The 25,016-nt window shown below is 39.3% G+C and overlaps 1 protein-coding gene across 1 annotated transcript; it reads right to left on the bottom strand.

Annotated features, from left to right (window-relative positions):
* Positions 1-10,558: 10,558 nt before the first annotated feature.
* Positions 10,559-24,034, bottom strand: LOC134623572 (immunoglobulin kappa light chain-like). Its single transcript, XM_063468650.1, has 4 exons — positions 23,973-24,034; positions 23,558-23,865; positions 11,793-11,844; positions 10,559-11,037 (listed from the first exon to the last, which is right to left on the bottom strand). The coding sequence occupies exons 1-4, from the start codon at positions 24,022-24,024 to the stop codon at positions 10,712-10,714; spliced, it is 738 nt and encodes a 245-aa protein (XP_063324720.1). The 5' UTR covers positions 24,025-24,034; the 3' UTR covers positions 10,559-10,711.
* Between the last annotated feature and the right edge of the window lie 982 nt (positions 24,035-25,016).

Below are 25,016 nucleotides of genomic sequence, written 5' to 3'. Positions count from 1 at the left end.
AGAGGTTTTTGGACAAAGCTTGTGTTTTTTTCCATTGTTTAAGCACTGCTTCCAGCCAAGAGTGATACCATATATGCCCTATAGCTGCAGAAAAGGCTAACATTGTTATCTTTTTACAAAAAAACAGCTAAATATGAGAGGTTTTTGGACAAAGTTTGTGTTTTCCATTCTTTAAACACCGGTTCGAGCACCGTTTAAGCACCGGCACTGTTTCAAAAGTATCGGTTTGGTACGGGTATCGGATAAAACCTAAACGATACCCAACCCTAGTGTTGATCTGAGACTACAGACATTAAAACATCCATAGGAGAGATGATTAAACAAGTGTTATGAGATAATAATAAAATGCAAATATTGGTGACAGCGCTTGGAACCATAAGGCAACAACTGTGGGAAATAAACAAGGTTCTGCCTGTGACTCACTCTTTGCCATCTCCATCTCCTCTATCACTCTCCACCTGCTGTCCATCTGAGAACAAGGCACAATTTGCTGTTGCATTAATCTATTATTTAATTATCCACACTTAACAACTCTTGCACCTAATTCATAATAAAGTAATGATAGGAAATGCTACTGAACTAAAATATTGGAATTGTGTTTATTGGCGTTTTTATACTTGAATACCTCTGCAATGCAACAACTGGTAATCCAGCTGGTGAGAGATCCACTGCCTTCAGCAGCCTCACAGAGCTCCTTTTGTCACTGTTTCCTCCTCCTCTCCTTATGGGGCATGTCTGGACAATGTTTTTTTTTTTTTTTATTTCAACATGTGAACAATATACGGGTACATTTAGAAAAGAAAATAAGAGAGAGAGAAAAAAAATACTATACAAAATACATACAAAAAACCCCCATTCTGATTAATTTACATGTTGAAAGGGAGTGGGAAGAAGTAAACACTTATTTAATCCCACCCCGTTGCCATAAATTATCAGTTAATATTTAGTCAGCTTCCTTACTGATATAATTTGTAATAGAAATAGTGAACAGATTTCTGATATACTTTATACTATAATATTACATCATGAATTTATTTTTTAATTTTTTTTTTTAAATAGAGACATTCACTTAATTTCAATATTTTCCTTTTCTTTATAGTTCGAGAAGATCATATTTTTATAACTCTTTTTGAACAGTTTTATTTTTGGACATTGCTTTAATTCCATATTCAGACTGTTCCACAGTTTCACCTCATGAACAGAAACACAAAAGCCTTTTCTTGTAGTTCATATCTTCCCTGTTTTGAAGTTACAAAAACCCCTTAAATTATAACTTCCTTCTTTCAAAAAAAACATACTAGAATATTAGCTGGCAGTTCTTTATTTTTTGCTTTGAATAGAATTTGTGCTGTTTGGAATTTCACTAGATCATCCATTTTCAATATTTCAGACTATATCATGATATAACTTATATTATGTTATATCATGAGTAATAATTTTAAAAAACTATACACATAAAACATGCACACACACACGCACGTATACATACACACATACACACACACGCACACATGCATATACAGTGACATTTTATACTTTCTCCAGAATACTGTACATACTATGGCCAAAAGTTTGCATCATGGTGCTAATCCAGAATTTATTCCGAGTGCTATAATAATAAAGTAATGAGAATAAAAAACAAATAAAGCAATAAATATAAAATAATGTATTTATTATGATTCAATCTGTTAGACTATCCACTCTTTGCAGCCAGAAAGTTTATTAAATGTTTAAACTGTAGATATAAAATAATTTTTCTGCTGTAAAATCAGCATTTTGTCATATTTGAAATAAAAATCTAATATAATCTGTTTCTTACTGTATTTTCTTCAAAATACAGTGTTTGTTTTTTGGAATATTGTAATTATAATAATCCATAATTATGTGGCTATTCATATTAGATTGTTTTTTAGTGAAATATAATCCCTCCAGAAAGGCAGGGAAAGCTCTGTAACTAACTTTAAAACTAAATATGTTCCCTAAAACGGTGGACAGAGCTACAGACCCATGACACCCTTATACCCACTTAGCTAGCCACTAATGACCAGCACTACTCGTGCAGGTAATAAAAGCACAGGTAATAAGGTTGGGCGATATGTAAAAATTTTCCAACACACAATCGTCAGTCCAATGACCGACGACAGGCGATATTATCTTGCAGGCGCAGACTTTTTGATGGACGGAGCAGTGTAATCATGCACGGGCTGATTTGAGCGTTTAGAATTAAAATGTTCACAAACTACAATTCCATGTCATAATATTCAATATCCTCAATATGTGATGATATAATTTGAAGATACTTTTAGTACTGAGTGGGAAACAGCTGCAGCTGACTGACTCTGTGTGTTTGCATATGTGTCCTGCCTCTCTGCTCACAGCTGTTAAGAGGCCAGTGTTGATCAGTGGCTGTCCAGGCCTTTCAGAGCCACTCACACACCAGCAGCACAATGATGATGTCACTGACTCTACTGCTGGCCACCCTGGGGCTCCTTGTTCAGGGTGAGACTCTCTGTGAAAACTTTGCTTCAGCATGCAGCCAGGTTCACCACAATGATGTTCTGCTGTGATGGAGAAACTCTGAAACAAGCAGCACTGACCTTCTTCCATCTGTTCTCCATGTTAGAGAAATGATCCTCTAATGTTCGGATCTTGGTCATCTCAAAAACTTTTCTCCACTTTCTCTTGTTTTCAGGTTCATCAGGAGAACAAGTCCTGACTCAGACTCCTGGATCTCAGTCTGTTGTTCTTGGACAGACTGTCTCTGTCAGATGTAAAGCCAGTTCAAGTGTTAACAACTACCTCAACTGGTACCTTCAAAAGGACGGAGAATCTCCCAAACTCTTAATTTATTATGCTACAAACAGTCAGTCTGGAGTTTCTGATCGTTTCAGTGGAAGTGGATCTGGGACTGACTTCACTCTGACTATCAGCAGAGTTCAGGCTGAAGATGCAGGAGTTTATTACTGTCAGCAGAGTAACAGCTGGCCGTTCACACAGTGATACAACGCTGTACAAAAACCTCACACAGCTGGAGAGGAACTGAGAAAAGATCATTTGAACTGACAGCTGCTCGGAAACACATATTATTTATGTTTAAAAATATTTTGATGATTTTATAAATATTTTTAGATTTTGTTATAATAGCATTTTATAAATGTTAATATCATCAGATTTTTATGCCCAAATAAAATTTTATTGCTACAATTAATTATCTGCAAACAGAGAATATCAATACGAGCAACAATTGACAGCAATCCTTTAAATATTTTATCTTTGGATTATGAAAGCTAGAAACAATTTTCTTAAACTGAAAAGACTAATGACTAATTCATCCTGCTTTAAGTTCTACAAAAACACAAATATTTATGATTATAATGTAATTATCTATAAAGGAAAAGCTTCAGGCAACGTGTCTCTGAAGTGTTTTAGGTGCATACACGCTCTATATTATATATTAATACATTTGAATTTAATTTAGCAATACATATTGACAGTTATAAATATTTATTAATTTAATGATTTATTTTTGGTAAAGTTCTCCATGCAAATGATACCATGTACTTTAATTATGTCACTGAATCTTTTTATTAATATATTTTTAATGTGATGATCAGAATCAAATGCAGGACAAAGAACTGCTTCAGGATGAGAAATTTTGAAGAGCAGCTGGTTCATCGACTGCTGAAGTGACCCAAACAGCTCGACTCACATTAGATGTGGACATAAGAACACATTCAACCTTTTTACTACACCTGATGTTTAACAATCTGCCCTGTTGGAACGTTTCATGGTTTTCTTCCTACTTTTGCTTTTGTCTGTCCTTTTTGGGAGGAACTACATCCCCTTTATTAAAAGCTGGATCACCTGTTGAGAAAGAAAAAAGAAAACAAGCAGAAGAAAACGAGAGTAATAGAATAAACAACATCACAATGATATATGGGAATATAACACTAAATACTTAATATTAAAGATTATTGTGCAGCACGTAAGATCGACAGCGCACAGTGTGCTTTGAGGTAGGAGCCAAAAAGGGTGTAGTTTGTGTGTGATCACCTGTGTGTACACCTGTGAGCATGAGCGCGCTTGTATTTAAAAGGTTCCTTAATGTAATGATCTGCTAGAGGGTGTGGGGGGCCACGGCCCCGTCCTCCAGGGCATGAAGCAGGTATGGAGGAGATCAAAACTCCAGACATCCAGAGGCCCCCAGAACACAAGAGACCAAGGAAGACCAACAGAGGGGCAGCCGCGCCACTGTCCCAGAAAGAGCTGAGGAGAGTCCCAGATGAGGGATCACTCAGCAGCCGCGGAGCAGAAGCCAGGGAGGGTTGCAGTGACGTGCCCGTGAGCTCCGCCGGCAGCCAGCTGTGCCTGAGTGACCGAGCCCCAGGCCGAGAGGCCGAGGGCACCCCACCCCCGAAGTGGCCCGAGCGAGCCCCAGGTTCCAGGCCCGGATAAGCAGCCACCAAGGAGTGAGCCGGTGTGTACCCGGACGCCCACCCCCGGACACAAAGAACCACCAACGCATCGATGTCTGAGGGCGTCTGCCACCGGCAGGGGAAGTGGTGGGGGGAGATAGGCCTCCAAACCTTGGAGGGCCTGAGATGTCCCTAGAGAGGTGGCGTCTGATACCCAACCTGACATATAGACACAGACATACAGGCACACTCAAATACAAACATCCATTCCCACCCTCATGCTCTCATAGGCAATTACTCCACACTCAACCAACGTGGAGACAGACATAAAGAGACGCTGTACACACAATCACACTCCCCAAGCGTACTCTAAGAACCGGGTCTAGGTACCCTTGCCCCTGCAGGGGGAAACTGCACCCAGACCCAGGTGGTGTTACCCTTTTCCCTGCAGTGGGGAGAAGCAGACTGCCCCGACTCCGCAGCAGCAGGGAGGCCCCACACACCAGACCCCAGTCGGACGGCCAACTCCTCCTCCTAGTCCCCCCGCTCCAGCAGGCCGCAGAGACCGGGGGTGTGAGAAGACTCCAAACCTCCCTCTACCCGCTCATATGTAGTGTTGATGTATGTGTGTTCTAAGGTGCAATTAAAACCCAGGAGGGCATGGAGCTACCTGCCAGAGAGAAGCAGGTAAGCGCATAGCCCCTCCTGATAGCCCTCAATGTCTACGTGTATTTAAAATTGAGAGGTGGGCAACGACGCCAGGGGTGCGGTGTACACCCTGATGGTAATTTGGAGTCCGTGTTGTGAGCCCACCCCCAAGATCCTATATGTATGTGTTATGAGAGTGTGAGTAATGTGAATGTCTAAGTTGTGAGATAAAATTGAGGCAGAGGCAGCCAGAAGGGGACAGAGGGGGGGGATGCCTCCTCTGCACCCTGGTGACACACCCCTACCCCAAGGCCCTGCATGTGTGGGTGATTGTGGTGGAGCGGGAAGAGGGAGGCAGCTGGAGATGGGGAGGGAAGAAAGGGAGGGGCAAGTGACCCCTCCCTGGGGCCAGCTCCCCCGCTGCCCCCAGTAGGCACCCCCATGCTCTGCAACCCGCCAGGTTGGTCGAATTTTTTTTAAATCTATTGTCTTTTACCTTTGCATGTCATCCATACTCTGTTGATGCATTTTGGACGCTACTCACACCTTCGTGGATAAAAATGTACACAAAAGGAAAATACTGCATCTACAAACAATTTTATAGAAGAATAGAAGCATCACTGCTGAACCTGAAGGATGATTATCAGACAGAAGAGCAGCCTAATGGAAACACATGAAAACCACTATTTGAAGACCTCAGTTTTTATTTGAAGTATTAAAAACATCAACAGTGCCACTGTTACGCTCAACAAAATTAGTTTGATGTATTATTCAATATTATCATGAAATGATTGATTTATTGATAAATAGCATCATCAGATTGATCCAAGTCTCTCTGTGTGTCAGTCAGATCATTTCCATAGAGAGGCACTTTGCATCAGCAGCACCATGCTCCAGTGCTCTGGGAGAGTTTATAGTCCTGAGAGTTGAACACTGGATGACTGACAGCTGTCCTTCATCACAACAGAAGCCACAGAAATCCTCCTCATCAAAAACATGACTTTGATCTGCGTCCTCATCTGGACTCTCCTCTGCTGCTGCTTCACAGGTAAAGTCCAGAGAATCAAACTCCTCTCCTCTATCAACATCTGTCCCTCTGAAATGAAGCCCACAAAACCATGAAGCTGCTTTATGTTTTTGTCTCTGTATCCTCAGAGTCCAGAGGACAGATCACAGTGACTCAGCCTGGAGCAGTGAGCTCTGCTGTGGGAGGATCTGTGAACATCAAGTGTAGGACCAGTCAGAGGGTATATGGTGGAAGCTATTTACATTGGTACCAACAGAAAGATGGAGGAGTTCCTAAACTACTCATTAAGTATGCTACCACTCGAGTATCAGGGATTCCAGCTCGTTTTACAGGCAGTGGATCAAACTCTGACTTCACTCTGACCATCAGTGGAGTCCAGGCTGAAGATGCAGCAGTTTATTACTGTCAGAGTTTTCATGTCATCAACAGTCAGTATGTGTTCACACAGTGAAAAACAGTCGTGCAAAAACCTCCCTCAGTCAGACTGAACAGAAACTGAACTGACTGCTGCAGCTGGAAGATACTGCAGAGACTGATACAGTTCACTGAGGACACACACACACACACACACACACACGCACGCACGCACACACGCACGCACACACACACACAAACATGTTTAAAATGAATGATTGGAGGAAATTTCTCTGTTTAGTTTCTCAGCATCCATCTCTATCCCATCATGATCCCACATTTTATCTCTTTTCCAAAAATATCAACATGAACTGAGCTGTGACACCTAATGAGAAAATGTTCAGCCATCATGTCTTCACCTGAACTTCACACACGTCTCAGCTACTCACACTTAAAAATGACACACAAGACGACAAAGATCAGCATCAGAATCCTTCACAGTCAGCAACACAAAAACATAAGACGATGCTCAAAATGTCCTTTTATAATATTTATATTTATGGAAAAGAAAATCTCAGTGTCAACCAGAATCATAAAGAAGCTAAAGTTTCCTCCCGTATGTTTAATAATTATTTAACATATTGTTTACTGTCTAAACTTCTAAACCTTATACATGGACACACACAGATACAAACAATACAGATAACAAAAATACAAACAGTCGAACCTTTCAGTTTTCAGTCAGGACACAGTGTCACACATTTTTTTTGGATTTCTTGTCCATATTGACTGTAAGGTTTTATATTTTGTCCTAAAAAGGAAAAAAAAAAGATTTCTTTATAGATCACAGTCCAGCTGAAAGTATCCACACATGATTAGCCTCATATTACACCCTTTAAACACTAATATTGAACCTTTAAACAGTCAGTGCAAAGAACCTCATTAATGTTGATCAATATGAAGGTTATGATCCAGTTTATTTTCAGTTGCATTGTCCCCTTGCAATGATGGCTCATCGCTTGTGCTGCATTACAATGTAGATTCGACCAGTCGGCCCCAGTACAGGAAGTCTGGCTTGAGGAGACTCGCCCAGCTCTAAATGCTGGTCCTCTGAATGTCCACCCTGCTTCCACTGAAGGCGTGAACATACAGAGAGATGTTCTCTACCATCACAGGAAACTAGAGGCAGAACTATGAGACTCTAGAATGTGTTGTTTTTATCATCAAGCATGAACTTGTTTTGTATCCTCAAGAGTCCAGAATGATTGAAATATTTTAAAGAAACATGAAGAGCTTCAGAACACTCACATTGCTGTACACACACGTTAATATATAAACTTCAGACAAAGAAACATGTGAGAAAAAGCAGCAGACAGTTGCCTTGTCTTTGTCCTGGTAGGATTTTATGTGGTTTTATGTGGTGACTTCTTCATTCTTCAACCTAAATGTAGGCAGGACTATACAGCATGACAGATATGGGAACACTTACAGAAACATTTTTCTCTGAGATCATTTGAAGTCTGGATCATACATGAGACTGAAGGAATTAGAGGAAACAAGTACTACAGTTACTCACTGCTATAAAATATATTTCATGTTAATGTCAATCATGATCAGAATAAAACTGAATCAAGAACTGACTAAATGTCAGGGCTCTGTGTGCGGGCAGGTGGAGATGTGGATCCAAGTGCAGGACTCTGAGATGGAAATGTAACTGAAAACCACAGCTTTATTGCTGGCTCCAACAAAGCAGAAACAAAACATGAAGAGAACACTGAATACGGAGGACAGAAACACACAGGCATAATCTGATGGTACAACGCGACACCGAGCACGGGAAAACACAGGGCTTATGTACAGAGGGTGGTAATCAGGGAATGGGCAACAGGTGGGAGACACAGCTGGGAGGGATCAGGCCTAACCAGACAGGGGGAGCAAAGCTGCACACACTAACATAGGACATAGACTTTCACAATAAAACAGGAAACAAGAAACCACTACACAAGGATGCAGACTCGACACTGAAAGACAGACTGAATATAACACATGGAACCTGAACAATACTAAACGTGAGACACAACCGAAGAACAAATCCTAAAACATGAATAAACAGAAACCTAGAAATCTAATAATAGTAATAATACTTATAGCACCCAAAAACCACAACAATCATTCAAAAATAAACCAAACATCAGAGCTCAAAATACTGGGTCGAACCGACCCAGAACCGTGACACTAAATACAAATATGAGAGAGTTTATATATTCACAAATATCCAGTTTTATTTGAATAAATGAAATTTAATGAAGCCAAAGAACAACTAATGTGGTACAAATTTCAAAATGAATCATATGAGGATGTAGTCTTGTAATCTTGTTTACCGATAAAATTCAGTTTGACATAAATGTAGAGAAAACAGCTGATGTGAGAGAGTCTCCATGGTATAAGAGGAATGAAGGGATGGAAATAATTTTCCCCAAACATATTCCCTCATTTGATGTGACAGAGAGCTCTGTCTAATATATTTGTAAAAAATGAAGAGAGACCAAACCATCAGGATATAAATATGTAATTAGGGGATAGTGATGACTTCTTAGAGCAACTTTAATACATTTTCAGTGACCCTTCACTATAAGAGGACAAGTGGTACCAAGTCAATGCAGCAAACTGACTCAGAGCAAAGGAGTCAGATCTGAGTCCAGATCACAGTCCACAGGACAGATCACAGTGACTCAGCCTGGAGCAGTGAGCTCTGCTGTGGGAGGATCTGTGAGCATCAAGTGTAGGACCAGTCAGGATGTTTATCATGGCAGCTATCACTATTTAGCCTGGTACCAACAGAAAGATGGAGAAACTAAACTGCTCGTTTACTACACTAGCACTCGACAATCAGGGATTCCAGCTCGTTTTACAGGCAGTGGGTCAGACTCTGACTTCACTCTGACCATCAGTGGAGTCCAGGCTGAAGATGCAGCAGTTTATTACTGTCAGAGTTTTCACTATCCTAACAGTCAGCATGTGTTCACACAGTGAAAAACAGTCGTACAAAAACCTCCCTCAGTCAGACTGAACAGAAACTGAAGTGACTGCTGCAGCTGGAAGATACTGCAGAGACTGACACAGTTCACTGAGGACACACACACACACACACACACACACACACACACACACACACACACACACACTCACACTCACACACACACACACACACATTTACTCTATTCTTAAACGACCTTCTTAGGCCTTGATAAAACTCTAACTTTCATAACTAATGTCTAACAGTAATGTTACTATGGGTTTGACTCAAAACATCAGACTTATGTCCATCTTGACGAGCTAGTACAGAAGAACATGTGATATACACAAAACAATTTATACTGTGAGTCAGATCTGTGATGAAGAAACTCTCCTGTAAATATTCAAACTGGGAAGTAGTTATTAAATGATAATATTTTAGTAAACTGCAGTACTGATATATGTATGTATGTAGATTGCTCAGCTACAGCTACATTCATGGTCACAGAAATATTTCACATGATTTCAACTGAAGATTTACTTTAAAGTTTAGTTCATAAAGTCTTTAACTTCATCTTTGTGACATAAGGTATTCTGACTTTTACACTTTTTAACCTGCACTGATGTTCTGAAAGAGACATTTTTTTAGTGTCTCCTATGTTGATAAAGAAAGTTTAGTTTTTCTTTGGGTTATTTTCTTAAATCTGACTTTGAAAAAAACTAGGACGGGTCTCATCACGGGTCACATGCAGGTGACAATAATCTGTCACCATATTTTGCTGCCTCTGCTACACCCAACAGGAAATATCATCACAAAGTCCCACATGATGGAAAATAATTTAGTTACAAAAGACTATGAAACTATTTATAACACAAAGCAGCTGTTGGCTGTGATTCTATTTTTTATTTATTTTCTTTTCTTTTTTTTTAGTTGCTTTTATTTTTTTACATTTACAGTCTGATGTGATACAGCACATGTGATTCTCTCAGTAAAAGTTACTGAAGGAGAGATTTTCAGTCTATGGAAGCATCACTACTGAACCTGAAGGATGATTATCAGACAGAAGAGCAGCTGAATGGAAACACATGAAAACCACTATTTGAAGACCTCAGTTTTTATTTGAAGTATTAAAACCATCAACAGTGCCACAAGCATGAAAACATGAAAACTATCAAAGCAATACAGACACAGAGGGAGCAGACTGAGAGAAGCTGCAGACTAAAGCCAGTATCAGAGTCCCAGTGAGTCAGCTCAGGACTGGGAACACTGGTCTGTCATCAGAGTCTGTGAGAGTGGAGTGTGGGAGCCCTGGGTGGCCTCACAGGTCACAGAGCCCACCTTCTCCCACTGGTCTGCAGGGAGCCTCAGGGTGCTGCTCCAGCTGTAGTGGCCGTCATTCTGCAGCGCCCCGGGGCTCCTGCTCTCCTCTCCACTGCTGCTTCTTCCATCCACCTTCCAGGACAGCCTCCAGTCTGAGGGGAAGCCCTTGTTGGCCACACACATGACTGTAGCCTTCCCCTGCTGCAGCTCCTCACTAGAGGGCGCCAGCACGGTCAGGGAGGGGGGGACTCGACCCACTGCAGAGAGAGAGAGAGAATAGATGTTAGAGAAACTGGGAGTTTGGGTGGAACTGCTCTCCAGTTGTTTCACTTCCCTCTCTGAACTTGGTAACCATGGTAACAGACAGGCTTCACTGCTGAACCATGGCAACAGACGAGTTTCAGTACCAAAGATAAAAATATTAAAGCGTTTCTTTGACTTCTGATGTTCTCGTGTGTTTTATTTAAATTATTACTTAGTTTTACAATTAGAATTAAAATAATCAGAAAATTAATTTGTCAAAATTTTATCGAACCTCTAAATTTAAACAATTTATTATATAAAACAGGAAAAAACAAACTTATTTTTGTTGTATTTGGAAATAATAAAAAATAAGTAAACGACACATTAAATCTCATAAAGTGAGCCCAACTCAGCCAGTATGCTTAGTCAGCATTGAGTATGGTTAAAGTATGGTAACCATATGGCAGTAATTTTAAATGAATAAACAAAAATGATCACAAATTATTTGCAGATACTTCAGCAAAAGGTTAAAACACTGAAACAAAAATGTACCGTCTATGAACTGTTTTTGAAGATAAAATTCTAAAAAAAAGTTTAAAAAATTTGAGTTTCAGTGAAACAAAATGCTCAAGAAGATTTTAAAATGCAGGCAGAATATAAACTATGATAGTAAATTGCATAATTATGAGATAAAATAAAGCATTTCGATAAGATTATAAAATCAGCATTAAGAAATATATAATTTCGCTCATGAGTAAAATGTACTTACAGTTAACATTCAGTCTGGTTCCTCCACCAAAAGTCCACCACAGTGATACAAACTCATTGAGCCGCCGTACAAAAACCTCTGACTGTAGAGAGACACGGCTCTCTGACTCTGAAACAAACAAACTCAACAAAACAATTCACTGTTTGCATGATTTTATAAAAATAAAAACTTAAAAAAGAAACAGTGCAACATGATTTTAAAAATTGCATTTTTAAAATTAGATTCACAATTCAGATAATTTTATTAATTCCAAAATTTGTTTGCAGCTTTCCCACACTACCTGCTCACATGGTCAAACTCACACAGCCTACAGTCTTTAAACAATAATCACAAGCACTGCTGCATGTCAAGGCAGAGATAAACAAGCAATGAGGTCAAAGACAAAGTAAATAAATACATCAAAATGAACAAAAATGTTCAAAATAAATAAATAGAATATGAAGGGTAAATGTCTCAAAATGAACAATCACAGAAACATTCATCTAAATGACTCCTGTCAGCGTTCAGGAATCTAACAGCTGAGGGAATGAAGGATTTGAAGTTTCTGTTTGTTCTACACTGAGGTACAAGGTAACGGTGACCTGAGAACAACTTCCTGAACTCAGATGACAAAACACGTTCAGGATGGATAATAATGTTTTTTTCCTTCTTCATTTTCAGAGTGAACACAAATCTCTCTGCCTGACCTCCGTGGTTTTGGAGCAGGTATTTATAAATAAAACACTGAACCAGCAGTTCAAGAAATGACTTTCTATAAATGGACATTAAAAGTGTCATGGTCAGGGTGAGTTGGCTGTATTTTTCCATGATGTCTCTGTGCTTCCACCTCTGGGCGGAGCCCTCGTCAGCACACCTGCCATGCTCACCTGATTGTGTTCCAGGACAAGCGGCAGTATTTAAGACCAGCATCAACGTCTCTTCTTTGCTGGTCCGTCTGCTCAAAACATGTTAGTTACTGTCACTGGCTGGGTTTCTGACTCAGCGCTCTGAGTGTATTTTGTATTTGTCTTATGTTAGATTTGTGATTATAGTTCATGTGTTATTCCTATTTATTTTTTAGTTGAGGTTAAAGTTAGCCATTATTTATCACTGTCTCCTTGGTTTCTGTGTTTGGGTTCTTGTCTAGTTTATCATCTGTGCCAAGTCTGTTAAGCTGGTATTGTCTTGTCTATGTTTCCTGTTTTATTTTGTAAAGGTCCTGTGTTTCCCTTGGTCAGTGTGCTTAGTTTTACACCTCCTCGGGCTGTGTCCCAATCCAGCGACCGCACGCTTTGGAGTACGCGCAGTTCATGTACTACGTACGGTGCGTACTAGGAAGTACAAGAAGTGCGGAAGTGAGAGGCTTGTGAAATGGGACGGTCTATCCTTCGTTGCGCTGTTCAGATTGCCTAGCAACCATGATACTAACCGCGAGAAACGTTTCATACAGCTTTGTTTGACAGAAATGAAGGAGAAAAAAATGGGTTTTTTTGTTAGTTCATTTTTTTTTTATGACATCACTTTGATTAGTTGAATATCTGAGGCTGAGACCACGGGATTGTAAAACATGATTGTTGGTCTTCATTTCTGTACTGAACAGTCATTTTAAGATTAGTTAGTAAATAACAATTAGCTAATGTTGTTCATGAGACTAAAATCATCTCACTGTGGTAATATAAATATAATATGGCCAATATTATATTTATTGTCAGATTATTATGAGATAGATAGATAGATAGATAGATAGATAGATAGAGATATATATATATATATATATATATATATATATATATATATTTTACAGGACACATTACAGCAGTGAGCTTGAACTCTGTGTCAAAGATTCAAGTTGCAGTTATTTATATTTCCAATCACCTTAAATCTTCACTCAAAGACAAGTATCTTTGACAGTGTATATATAGATGTATTATATATAAGAGATGAATATTGTTCTTTTAATGTGTTGGCATTACTAAATTTGGCTCAATTCTTACATATATGTATAAAAAGAAAATGTACGAGCTGTGAAAACTGTTTCTGATACAATGAAGAGTAGACTGATATATGAAATATTCCTTTATTGGGTGAGAAAATCAGACCATGTCATAACTGCTTTAAGTCATACAGAATAGATATCAGAGCCTTAAACAGGCTGACTTCTGCTAAATGGGCCAAACTGGGCAGAAAGTATACAAACACATAACATCCTTATAGAATATGATGTAACACTATAGATCAACTTACCTCAGAATATATAAAGCATATAAACAATTACAGCAATATGATGCAACAAACACAGCAGTACTACTAATCCAAAATACTCAAAGCTTCATAGAACTGAAACAAACATTTATTTTAGCTCCATTCTGCTGCTGATACATACTTTAGGTTTCTGAATATTAAACTTGTTGCTGCCTTTCATAGTGTGTAACTTGAAGGCCCTGAGTACTTTCTTGCGTGTGTCTGTGTATGAGAATGTGCAGATAAGTGTATGTTGTGTATGAAGGTGTGTGTGTGTGTGTGTGTGTGTGTGTGTGTGTGTGTGTGTGTCAGTTGAGTCACTGATGTTCAGGAGTCTGATGGCTTGGGGGAAGAAACTGTTTTGCATTCAGGCAGTGAGGGCCCGAATGCTCTGGTACCTCTTGCCAGAAGGCAGCAGGGTGAAGAGTGTATCTGTGGGGTGTGTGGGGTCCTTCACAGCGCTTTGCAGATGCAGCAGGTGCTTTAGGTGTTTGTGATGGAGGGAAGAGAGGCTCCAGAGATCTTCTCAGATGGTTTCACTATAGACAGAGGTGGAAGACAAACATAACCAATACTTCTGCTAAAAGTAAAACTGTGCTCTTTGTGTCTGCAGCGGTATCTACAGAACAGTGAGGAATGTTCAAAGGGAGACAGGATGATGTATCTTCTTCCATGAAATAACCTTTTTTTGTCATTTCTTAGCATTTCTCACCTGCTTTTAAATGCAAGGCCTAAACATGGACACTAACACATTACACTGGCTGAATATCAGACTGAAAAATGTTACAGAATCAGACAATTTGTTCATGGACTCATGAGCACAAATGATTAAACCATGTTTTTCATTCTTTCCATTTTGTTATCTGACACAGGCAGTTGTGGCTTTTTTGTCAGCCTACTGTAATAAGTTTAGAAAGTATGGCCTCTGTTATTTGATCAGTTTGGCTTAACAACATCTTGATGAGTATTTTAATGAATCAGTATACTGGCCATTCTCCCTGGATCTCTGGTATCAATGAGGTATTTTTGCCCAGAGAACCACTGCTCACTGCATATTTTCTCTTTTCCTGTCCGTTCTCTGTAAACAGTAGAGAGTGTGGGAAAATCCAAGCAGTTTCATAAATGTTCACAAAAGCATGTCTGACATCAACAATCATGCCATGTTCAAATTCATTTAAGTAACTTTTCTTCTCCACTCTGATCCTTGGTTTGAACTTCAGAAGATCATCAGCCATATTTACCCATGGCTAAATTCACTGAGCAGATGTCATGGACTTAGCTTATTATACATTTACATTAAGGAGCAGATGAATAGATGCAATGCAGTGTTCAGTGAGTGTAATAATATCAATCATTACTGTGGAACACAGAAAAACACAAAACTAGATAAAAGAACCACAAATCACAGTTCACTATCAGACCATTCAATGCCCTCTACATGTAATAATGTTAATATGAAGAGTGATGCTCTGAGGAGGAAACAGCTGCAGCTGACTGACTCTGTGTGTTTGCATATGTGTCCTGCCTCTCTGCTCACAGCTGTTAAGAGGCCAGTGTTGATCAGTGGCTGTCCAGGCCTTTCAGAGCCACTCACACACCAGCAGCACAATGATGATGTCACTGACTCTACTGCTGGCCACCCTGGGGCTCCTTGTTCAGGGTGAGACTCTCTGTGAAAACTTTGCTTCAGCATGCAGCCAGGTTCACCACAATGATGTTCTGCTATGATGGAGGAACTCTGAAACAAGCAGCACTGACCTTCTTCCATCTGTTCTCCATGTTAGAGAAATGATCCTCTAATGTTCGGATCTTGGTCATCTCAAAAACTTTTCTCCACTTTCTCATGTTTTCAGGTTCATCAGGAGAACAAGTGCTGACTCAGACTCCTGGATCTCAGTCTGTTGTTCTTGGACAGACTGTCTCTGTCAGATGTAAAGCCAGTTAAAGTGTCAGCACATTAAGAGTTTGGGAGAATCTCCCAAACTCTTAATTTATTATGCTAGCAGCCGTCAGTCTGGAGTTTCTGATCGTTTCAGTGGAAGTGGATCTGGGACTGACTTCACTCTGACTATCAGCAGAGTTCAGGCTGAAGATGCAGGAGTTTATTACTGTCAGCAGAGTAACAGCTACCCGTTCACACAGTGATACAACGCTGTACAAAACCTCACACAGCTGGAGAGGAAGTTTTCTGTTTCTGTCAGGTGTTTTTTCTGCTCCACCAGTCACTCACTCACACATTGTTTCACTTCCCTTTAAGAAACCTCTCATGCATATCAGCACAGAGAGAATCATCACACAGTTTGACCTGAAATATCTTCAAACTCTGGAAACAATGTTAACACATTTACAGTAGAAGTTTTGATTTAAAGTGATTAGAAGTCTAAATTCTAAATAACTGAAGAAAATAGTGGAAACAAGAAGAGAGAAACCACTCGTTACCGCAAATTTTTCCTCATTTACATTTTACATTTGGTGATACAGAATTGAAAAATAATTCTGAAAGTCTTTGATACAATAAAAATATCAATGAGTTTAAGTATTTTTTTAATGTCCTGTTTTTGGAAAACAAAGAAAACTTTCATTTGTCCGAATAACAGTTGATGTGGTGGAAATTCCAAGACTGATAACAGGATGATGAATCTTTTCTTAAAAAAATATTAATGTTGCAGAGCTAATCTGAATTGCCCTGTCAAAGAGGGCAAACATTTATCTCGAAACTATTTAAAATAAAAAATACATTTCTGTCATTCAAGCATTCTAACAAGCAAAGAAAAAACCTAATATTTAATAATGAACAGAATTTAATTAACTTACTTCAACATTTAATGTCTGGTTATTCCACCAAATGTCCACCACAGTGATACAAACTAAAATAAAATAAAAAAAAATACATTTAAAAAAGCTCTAAGGCTGACTTACTTCCAATTCCAGTCTGGTTCCTCCACTAAACATGATGTTTTAATATTCAACAGCTTTAAAAATCATTCAGTTTTCTAAAGTTTTATTTATCCATAAAATAACTATTTTAGAAAGAGTACAAATAAATCTATGAAAAAGGCCTCCAAAGTAATGCTTTATTCCAATTGCATTACATTTTTCACTAATGCAGTAATGTAATGAGTTATTGTACTATTACAGTTAAAAATATTATTGTTACTGTCTGCGAGTTTCTAGGAGTGGATACACAGACATTACTTTTAATTTTCATTTATTTAGGCTTGGTAGAGCAGCTCAGATACTAATCTGAAGGTTGGTGGTTCAATCCCCATCTGCTCCAGTCTGCAAGCCAAATACCTTTGGGCAAAATTCTAACCCCGAGTTGCTCCCTGATGCATCTATTCCAGGATGACTGCATGTGAATGTTAGAAAGAGCATATGCACTACTACTGTCTGAGTGCTCAAATAGAGTAGAAAAGCACTATATATGAACCTGTCCATTTACTATTTTTACTACACAACAGGACAAGGCTGTGATGGTGAAGTGCAAAATGCTTCTAAGACAAAAAAGGCTGAATTATATTGCTAACATAACTAACATAAGCTCTTTGCAAGCATGTGCACAGAGAGCAGCTGACAATAACTTACCCACGAACCCAGAGACAGTGCAAGCTGAGCTGAGCCCAGTAACCAAACCCCGATTTTAAACAATAAACAGAGGTAGTGACAGAGCAGACACAATGAGGAAAGATGACTGACTCTGTGTGTTTGCATATGTGTCCTGCCTCTCTGCTCACAGTTGTTAAGAGGCCAGTGTTGATCAGTGGCTGTCCAGGGAAGGTATGAAATATGAACAGTGTATAATAGTTTTTTAAAGAAATGATTCTCTTCTGATTGATCGTCTTTCTCTGAGCTCGATTTATCTCAATAACTCTTCTTCTCTTTTTCATGTTTTCAGGTTCATCTGGAGAAATCGTCCTGACTCAGACTCCTAAAGTTCAGTCTGTTGTTCCAGGACAGACTGTCTCTATCAGATGTAAATCCAGTACATCTATAGGTGATGACATTAACTGGTACCTTCAAAAATCTGGAAAAGCTCCTAAACTCCTGATCTATGATACTACATCTCGTCAGTCTGGAGTTCCAGATCGTTTTCGGGCAACAGCAGTTCAGACTGACTTCACTCTGATCATCAGTGGAGTTCAAACTGAAGATGCCGGAGTTTATTACTGTCAGCAGCGTAACAGCTACCCGCTCACACAGTGATACAACGCCGTACAAAAACCTCAAACAGAGGAACTGATCAACAGCTGTAGTCACACAATATACCATAAAATATACATTTTTAAATAAGGAAATATAACAATCTGAACAGAGAGGTTAACAAAAACAACATTAAAATAATTTCATTTAAATTTTTAAATATTTGTTTCTTCATATATTTTACATTTGGTATATTAAACCAACTGAATTTCATTTGATCTCTTCAAACATTTTTATCAAATACTTTTAAAAAAATTCCAATATTCTTACCTGCTCTGTGTTTTGACAAAAAAATGATACATTTTTTATTTAAGTAATGTTTTCATCAATTTATTTGATATTTAATAATTCAGTACAGAGTCAAATATAAAGCATTTTTAAATGACATAAATTAATCCTCACTGGCCTTTGATTAAATATCTCTGGTTTACATTTTTGTGGCAAAACATATGACAAAAGTTATGAGTTAAAATGAAATATTCACGACCACAGTTGATTTGTTAAGCATTGTTTTTTTCTGCCTATTGCAGATTCACGTTAAATCCCTTTATAAGGGTGATGCCCTGTTCTTTGATACCAAGACTAAAATATCTTTATTGTTTTGACTTTTTAAAATTCACATAGTCAGAGAGAACTTTGTAAACAGTCCTTAAAACATAAAAAATGACCTGTGATTAGTGACTGAATTTTTCCTTTAGAAGTAATAATTTAAACCACTGTAACTACTGTGCATAAAGTCAAAAGTTTTGCATATATGAAAGATATTTATTATTTCAAAGTCTTAAAACAGCCGTCTTTACAAAGGTAACAAAGACATTATGGATGAATCTGGAGTGTGACATTGTTAGAGACTGCAGACTGAAAGCAGGCGTGTAAAACAGTACTTCAGCTGGAAACTGGGAACACTGGTATCTCCTTAGTGACTCTAGCAAGTGGGAGCACTGGGTGACCTCACAGAGGTCCTCACAGAGCCCACCTTCATCCACTGGTTTGCACTGAGCTTCAGTGAACTGCCTTTCTGCAGCACATGGACTCCAGAAGTTTCTGTCGTGTTTTTTTTTTTGTTTGTTTTTTTTAATCTGCTCCACAGTCACTCGCTCACACATTGTTTCACTTCCCTTTGAGAAACCTCTCATGCATCAAATCATCAACTCTGTATTACTTGGAAACAGGTACAGAGAAGAAGCCTCCATCAGTATGTAGATTCCAATCATTCTGTTTTGAATTACTTTTTCCCACTGTGCCCAGGTTTAATTGTGAATAATATAATTTAATTCACCTAACACCAGTAAAAGTGTCACGATCCAGGTGGGATTGGATTTAGTTTTCTTCTATTTCTTGGTTTAAATCAAATCATTAAAAAACTAAATATCCTGTGCCTCTAAAAACCATTAGAGTTCATCAAAGACCATACCGTGACCAGTTCTGACAAAAACAAAAAGATGGAGTTCCTAAACTTCTCATTTACTATGCTGACACTCGAGAATCAGGGATTCCAGCTCGTTTTACAGGCAGTGGATCACACACACACACACACACACACACACACACACACACACACACACACACACACACACACACACACACACACACACACACACATACATTTTATATACGGTCAGTGATGTTAAATTAATATGTATTCAAAAAATGTTTGAAACCAGATTACTTCCCTGTCAGAGATCATGATTCATTTACGTTTGGTAATTTCTCACCTTTCACCTGTTTTGCCAAAACCTGAAAGGAGCCACCAGACAGAGAATGAGAAAATGCTTAGTTAACTTTGAACTCAGGTTCACACTGGAAAATATCATTCTCAACTGTATCTTGCAAATTTGAAGATTTGAATAAAAACTAAAAACTTTCATGAAACTTCTACAGCTTCTTCAGATCTGATTCTGCCCAAAAGTCAGTTTAAATACTTGAAGGTCATTTTATTGAACTGAAACAACAGATGGAACAATCTCACCACTAAGAGCTGAGGTGGAGTTTTTCTCTCATAACACCTGATACCTGATCTTACTCACAGGTGGAGACACATCTATCAGTGAGAAATACTACAAACTCCATGTGCTGAGTTACAGTCATAAGAATAAAAACCAGAGGGAATCTGAGCTCACAAAGGTTTTTGTTTTGGGAAACTGACATGAGTTCCATTCTTGCAGCTTTTGCGCATGTCCAAGACTGATGGTTGGAGTTTATTATCTCTTCTCATCTCATCATTCGTTCATGTGGTATGTTTCTCTACCCAAATCTCTACACTGTAAACACCTAAATATGTCAAACTGGTAAAAACATATTGTTACTAATCACTTGTAAAAAGACCACAAACCAGAATTTATTTTTATATTTTTTTGATAAACTACAATTCACTGTCAGAACATTCAATATCCTCAATATGTAATAATATAAAGTGGAAATGCCTTCAGTACTGAGTGTGAAACAGCTGACTGACTCTGTGTGTTTGCATATGTGTCCTGCCTCTCTGCTCACAGCTGTTAAGAGGCCAGTGTTGATCAGTGGCTGTCCAGGCCTTTCAGAGCCACTCACACACCAGCAGCACAATGATGATGTCACTGACTCTACTGCTGGCCACCCTGGGGCTACTTGTTCAGGGTGAGACTCTCTGTGAAAACTTTGCTTCAGCATGCAGCCAGGTTCACCACAATGATGTTCTGCTGTGATGGAGAAACTCTGAAACAAGCAGCACTGACCTTCTTCCATCTGTTCTCCATGTTAATCAAATGATCCTCTAATGTTTGAATGTTGATAATTTTTCTCCAAACTGGATTTGTCTCAATCTTCCTCTTTTACTTGTTTTCAGGTTCATCAGGAGAAATCACCCTGACTCAGACTCCTGAAGCTCAGTCTGTTGTTCCAGGACAGACTGTCTCTATCAGATGTAAAGCCAGTTCAAGTGTTACCAATGATTTGCAGTGGTATCTTCAGAAATCTGGAGAAGCTCCCAAACTTCTCATTTACAATGCTAACAGTCGGTACTCTGGAGTTTCTGAACGTTTCACTGGGAGTCAGTCTGGGACTGACTTCACTCTGACCATCAGTGGAGTTCAGGCTGAAGATGCAGGAGTTTATTACTGTCAGCAGGATTACAGCCGCCCGTTCACACAGTGAAAAACAGTCGTACAAAAAACCTCCCTCAGTCAGACTGAACAGAAACTGAACTGACTGCTGCAGCTGGAAGATACTGCATAGACTGATACAGTTCACTGAGGACACACACACACACACACACACACACACACACACACACACACACACACACAGTTTGAAGAACAATACAAAAATGTTTCAAGAGTATAAAAGAGGCCTTATTGATTTTTACAGGTGTTTGGCAAGAAGGTTCCCCAACATGGAGGAAGAGAAAAGTTAAGAAGAAACATTGAAGGCTTTTGTGATCAGACAGTAAATTAGACACACAGGGGGATTTTAAAGATAGGCCAGTGGTTCCACATTGTAATGTGTGGGACCACGAACATCATCCAATAAATCTGCTCTTCCTTTTCTGCACATGTCCAAACCACATGAGCCTTGCTGCTCTAACTTTGTCTCCAAAACTCTGAAGCTGTGCCGTCCCCCTGATGTACTCATTTCTAATCTTGTCCGTCCTGGTCACTCCCAATGAAAAGCTGAACATCTTTACCTGTGCCACCTTGAACTCGGCCTCCTGTCTTTTTGTCAGTCCCCTCGTCTCCTAACCAGAGATGATAGCAGGTCTTCCTTCTGTCACAAATCACCCCTGACACTCATCTCCACCGTGCCTGCACTCTCTTCTTCAACTGTTGTGTGCACTGTCTGTTATTTTGGATGGCACAGGACACAGGACTGTAGCCTTGTATCCTTACTGTAGGGTAAGGATACACCCCAGCACCCATTGCAGAGAAAGAGACGGAGAAACTGTTCAGTGTTTCACTTCCCTCGCTAAGCTCAGTAACCATGGCAACAGATAGGCATCATTGCCAAACCACGGCAAAGTTTTAAGTAGACTTTTTTTTTTCATTTCAACCAAAAATATCTAAATGAATAAAAATTTGGATCCAAATTTCAAAGACAGGACGCCGTGGTGGAGGTGGCTGAGATTTCCATTAGGAGTGGTCGTGATGGATAAGATTATAAATGAGTACATCAGAGATTAGAATGATTACACCTAAGAGGGCTCAGGTGATATGAAGCTTAAAGGCAGAAGGAAAAGAGGAAGATCTCAGAGTTTGTTCATGGATGTAGGACATGCAGAGGGTTGATGGGACAGAAGAAGATAACCACTGTGGTGACCCATAAAGGGAGGAGTGGACGTCAGATAGACGTGATGATCATGTATATGTTGGGTCCGTCGGTCCAACCCTGACCCAACCTGGACGTCAGTGTGACATTCAACATTTAAACATTGGACTGGGTCATTTTTTTGGACGTCATGTGCACGTCTATGACAGGTGTAGGAAAATTACATGATTAATAAATATAATATTTATATTTGCAAACATTATCATTGTTGTTATCAACATGATACATATGAATACAGATTATTTTCAAGCAAACACGATTTGCTCTGTGTTAGCCTGTTGATTTATCCAGTATACGTTTTTTTCTTTAAGTGGTTTATTTATTTCAATTAATCAGTTTGTTTGTAACCAGATTAAAACTGTTATTTAACAAAATGTGTTGAAATTTTAAAAATGTTCATAAACAGATATTTACTATACAGTTTACCTTAATCTGAGATGGAGGAACATGATGCAGAAGAATTTTCAGTCAGGTAAAATTTTGTTTATCCACAACTTACACTAAAGAACATAGAGAAAAAAAAAATCACTGAAGGAACTGTTTTATCAACAGCAAGTAGGTAAAAATTTCAAACACTAATTTAGACAGAAATTTCTGTCAGCCTCCTCGATATATCAGGAAAAACAGCTGTTGGGTCTGCGCTTCAGCAGGCCCGCTAGTTCAGAGACTCATCACCCATGAAGAAAGCAAGACAACAACCTAACTGGTTTTCACTTGCTAGCAAGGGAAGGCTGGTCAGAACCAGGCTCTTGGAACTGAACGCTCCTCACCTGTTTCCCAGCCAACTTCAAAGAAACAGCCTTCCCTGCAGCCGTTTATTCAGTGAATACAAGCACCACCCATTGTAACACTCAGATGGTCAGAAAAGGTTAAAACACTGTGTGTGTGTGTGTGTGTGTGTGTGTGTGTGTGTGTGTGTGTGTGTGTGTGTCCTCAGTGAACTGTATCAGTCTCTGCAGTATCTTCCAGCTGCAGCAGTCAGTTCAGTTTCTGTTCAGTCTGTCTGAGGGAGGTTTTTGTACGACTGTTTTTCACTGTGTGAACACCCACTGACTGTTAGGATAATGCTGACCCTGACAGTAATAAACTGCTGTATCTACAGCCTGGACTCCACTGATGGTCAGAGTGAAGTCAGAGTTTGATCCACTGCCTCTAAAACGAGCTGAAGTCCCTGAATCTCGAATGCTAGACCAGTAAATGAGACGTTTAGGAACTCCTCCATCTTTCTGTTGGTACCAAGCTAAACAGTTGGAGTTATAAACATCCTGACTGGTCCTACACTTGATGTTCACAGATCCTCCCACGGCAGAGCTCACTGCTCCAGGCTGAGTCACTGTGATCTGTCCTCTGGACTCTGAGGATACAGAGACAAAAACATAAAGCAGCTTCATGGTTTTGTGGGCTTCATTTCAGAGGGACAGATGTTGATAGAGGAGAGGAGTTTGATTCTCTGGACTTTACCTGTGAAGCAGCAGCAGAGGAGAGTCCAGATGAGGACGCAGATCAAAGTCATGTTTTTGATGAGGAGGATTTCTGTGGCTTCTGTTGTGATGAAGGACAGCTGTCAGTCATCCAGTGTTCAACTCTCAGGACTATAAACTCTCCCAGAGCACTGGAGCATGGTGCTGCTGATGCAAAGTGCCTCTCTATGGAAATCATCTGACTGACTCACACAAGTACTTGGAGCAAATTGAAATGTGTTTGCTTGACACAGGTTAATATGTGATGTACAATTAATGTTAAAACATCATCAAATATAACAATGCATAACAAGGCTTCTCTAGTCTGGGATAATGGTTGTCATTTTGTAAAGAACATGCTGTGATCATGAAAACAATTCAACATCTATCAATTCAAAGGTCTTATACATCAGAAAACTGTGGCTCCTTATCATGTTAGAATATTGTGTAAACAGAATGTCAGATGAATATCAACAAAACATATTAAACTGTGACACATTGTGTAAAGATGGTTATTGTCAAAGGTTTGTAGAACATCTAAAATCTTTTATACTCTCAAAAATCGACAGTGCGTCTTATGTATGAATTCTGGTTGTGCTTACCAAACACGAACCGATTTTACGTGGTACACTGCGCCCAAAAAGCTGCAAAAAATGTTTTACTACGACTTTGGTAAGCTGCGAAGCCGCACCGGTTGATGGATTGTTGGAGAATCACGGCTACCGTAGTCAGGAGCCTCGCGGAAGTTCTGCGTCTAAAACTCTGTCCACCTCAGGTCCCAAAGTCAAACAAACTCTCTCATTACAGGATTTCAGGTGTACTGAGATCTGGACTTTGACTGGACCATTGCAACACCTTCATATTTCATCTTCTTAAGTCATTCTCTTCTAAATTTGCTGCTGTGTTTGGGATTCTTGTCCTAATTTGTGACCTGATTTCAGAAAAACAGATGTGCTCCCACACTCCACTCTCAGGACAGTGTTGCTGCTCTTGAACTGGGATGCTGGGACTCTGTTGTGGTAATCACATTACATTTTTCACTAAT

Source organism: Pelmatolapia mariae, unplaced genomic scaffold (assembly GCF_036321145.2).
Source record: "Pelmatolapia mariae isolate MD_Pm_ZW unplaced genomic scaffold, Pm_UMD_F_2 NODE_ptg000758l+_length_30903_cov_1, whole genome shotgun sequence".
NCBI lineage: Eukaryota > Metazoa > Chordata > Actinopteri > Cichliformes > Cichlidae > Pelmatolapia > Pelmatolapia mariae.
Note: the sequence above shows the minus strand (reverse complement) of the source record. Positions and strands in the feature narration are given on the sequence as shown.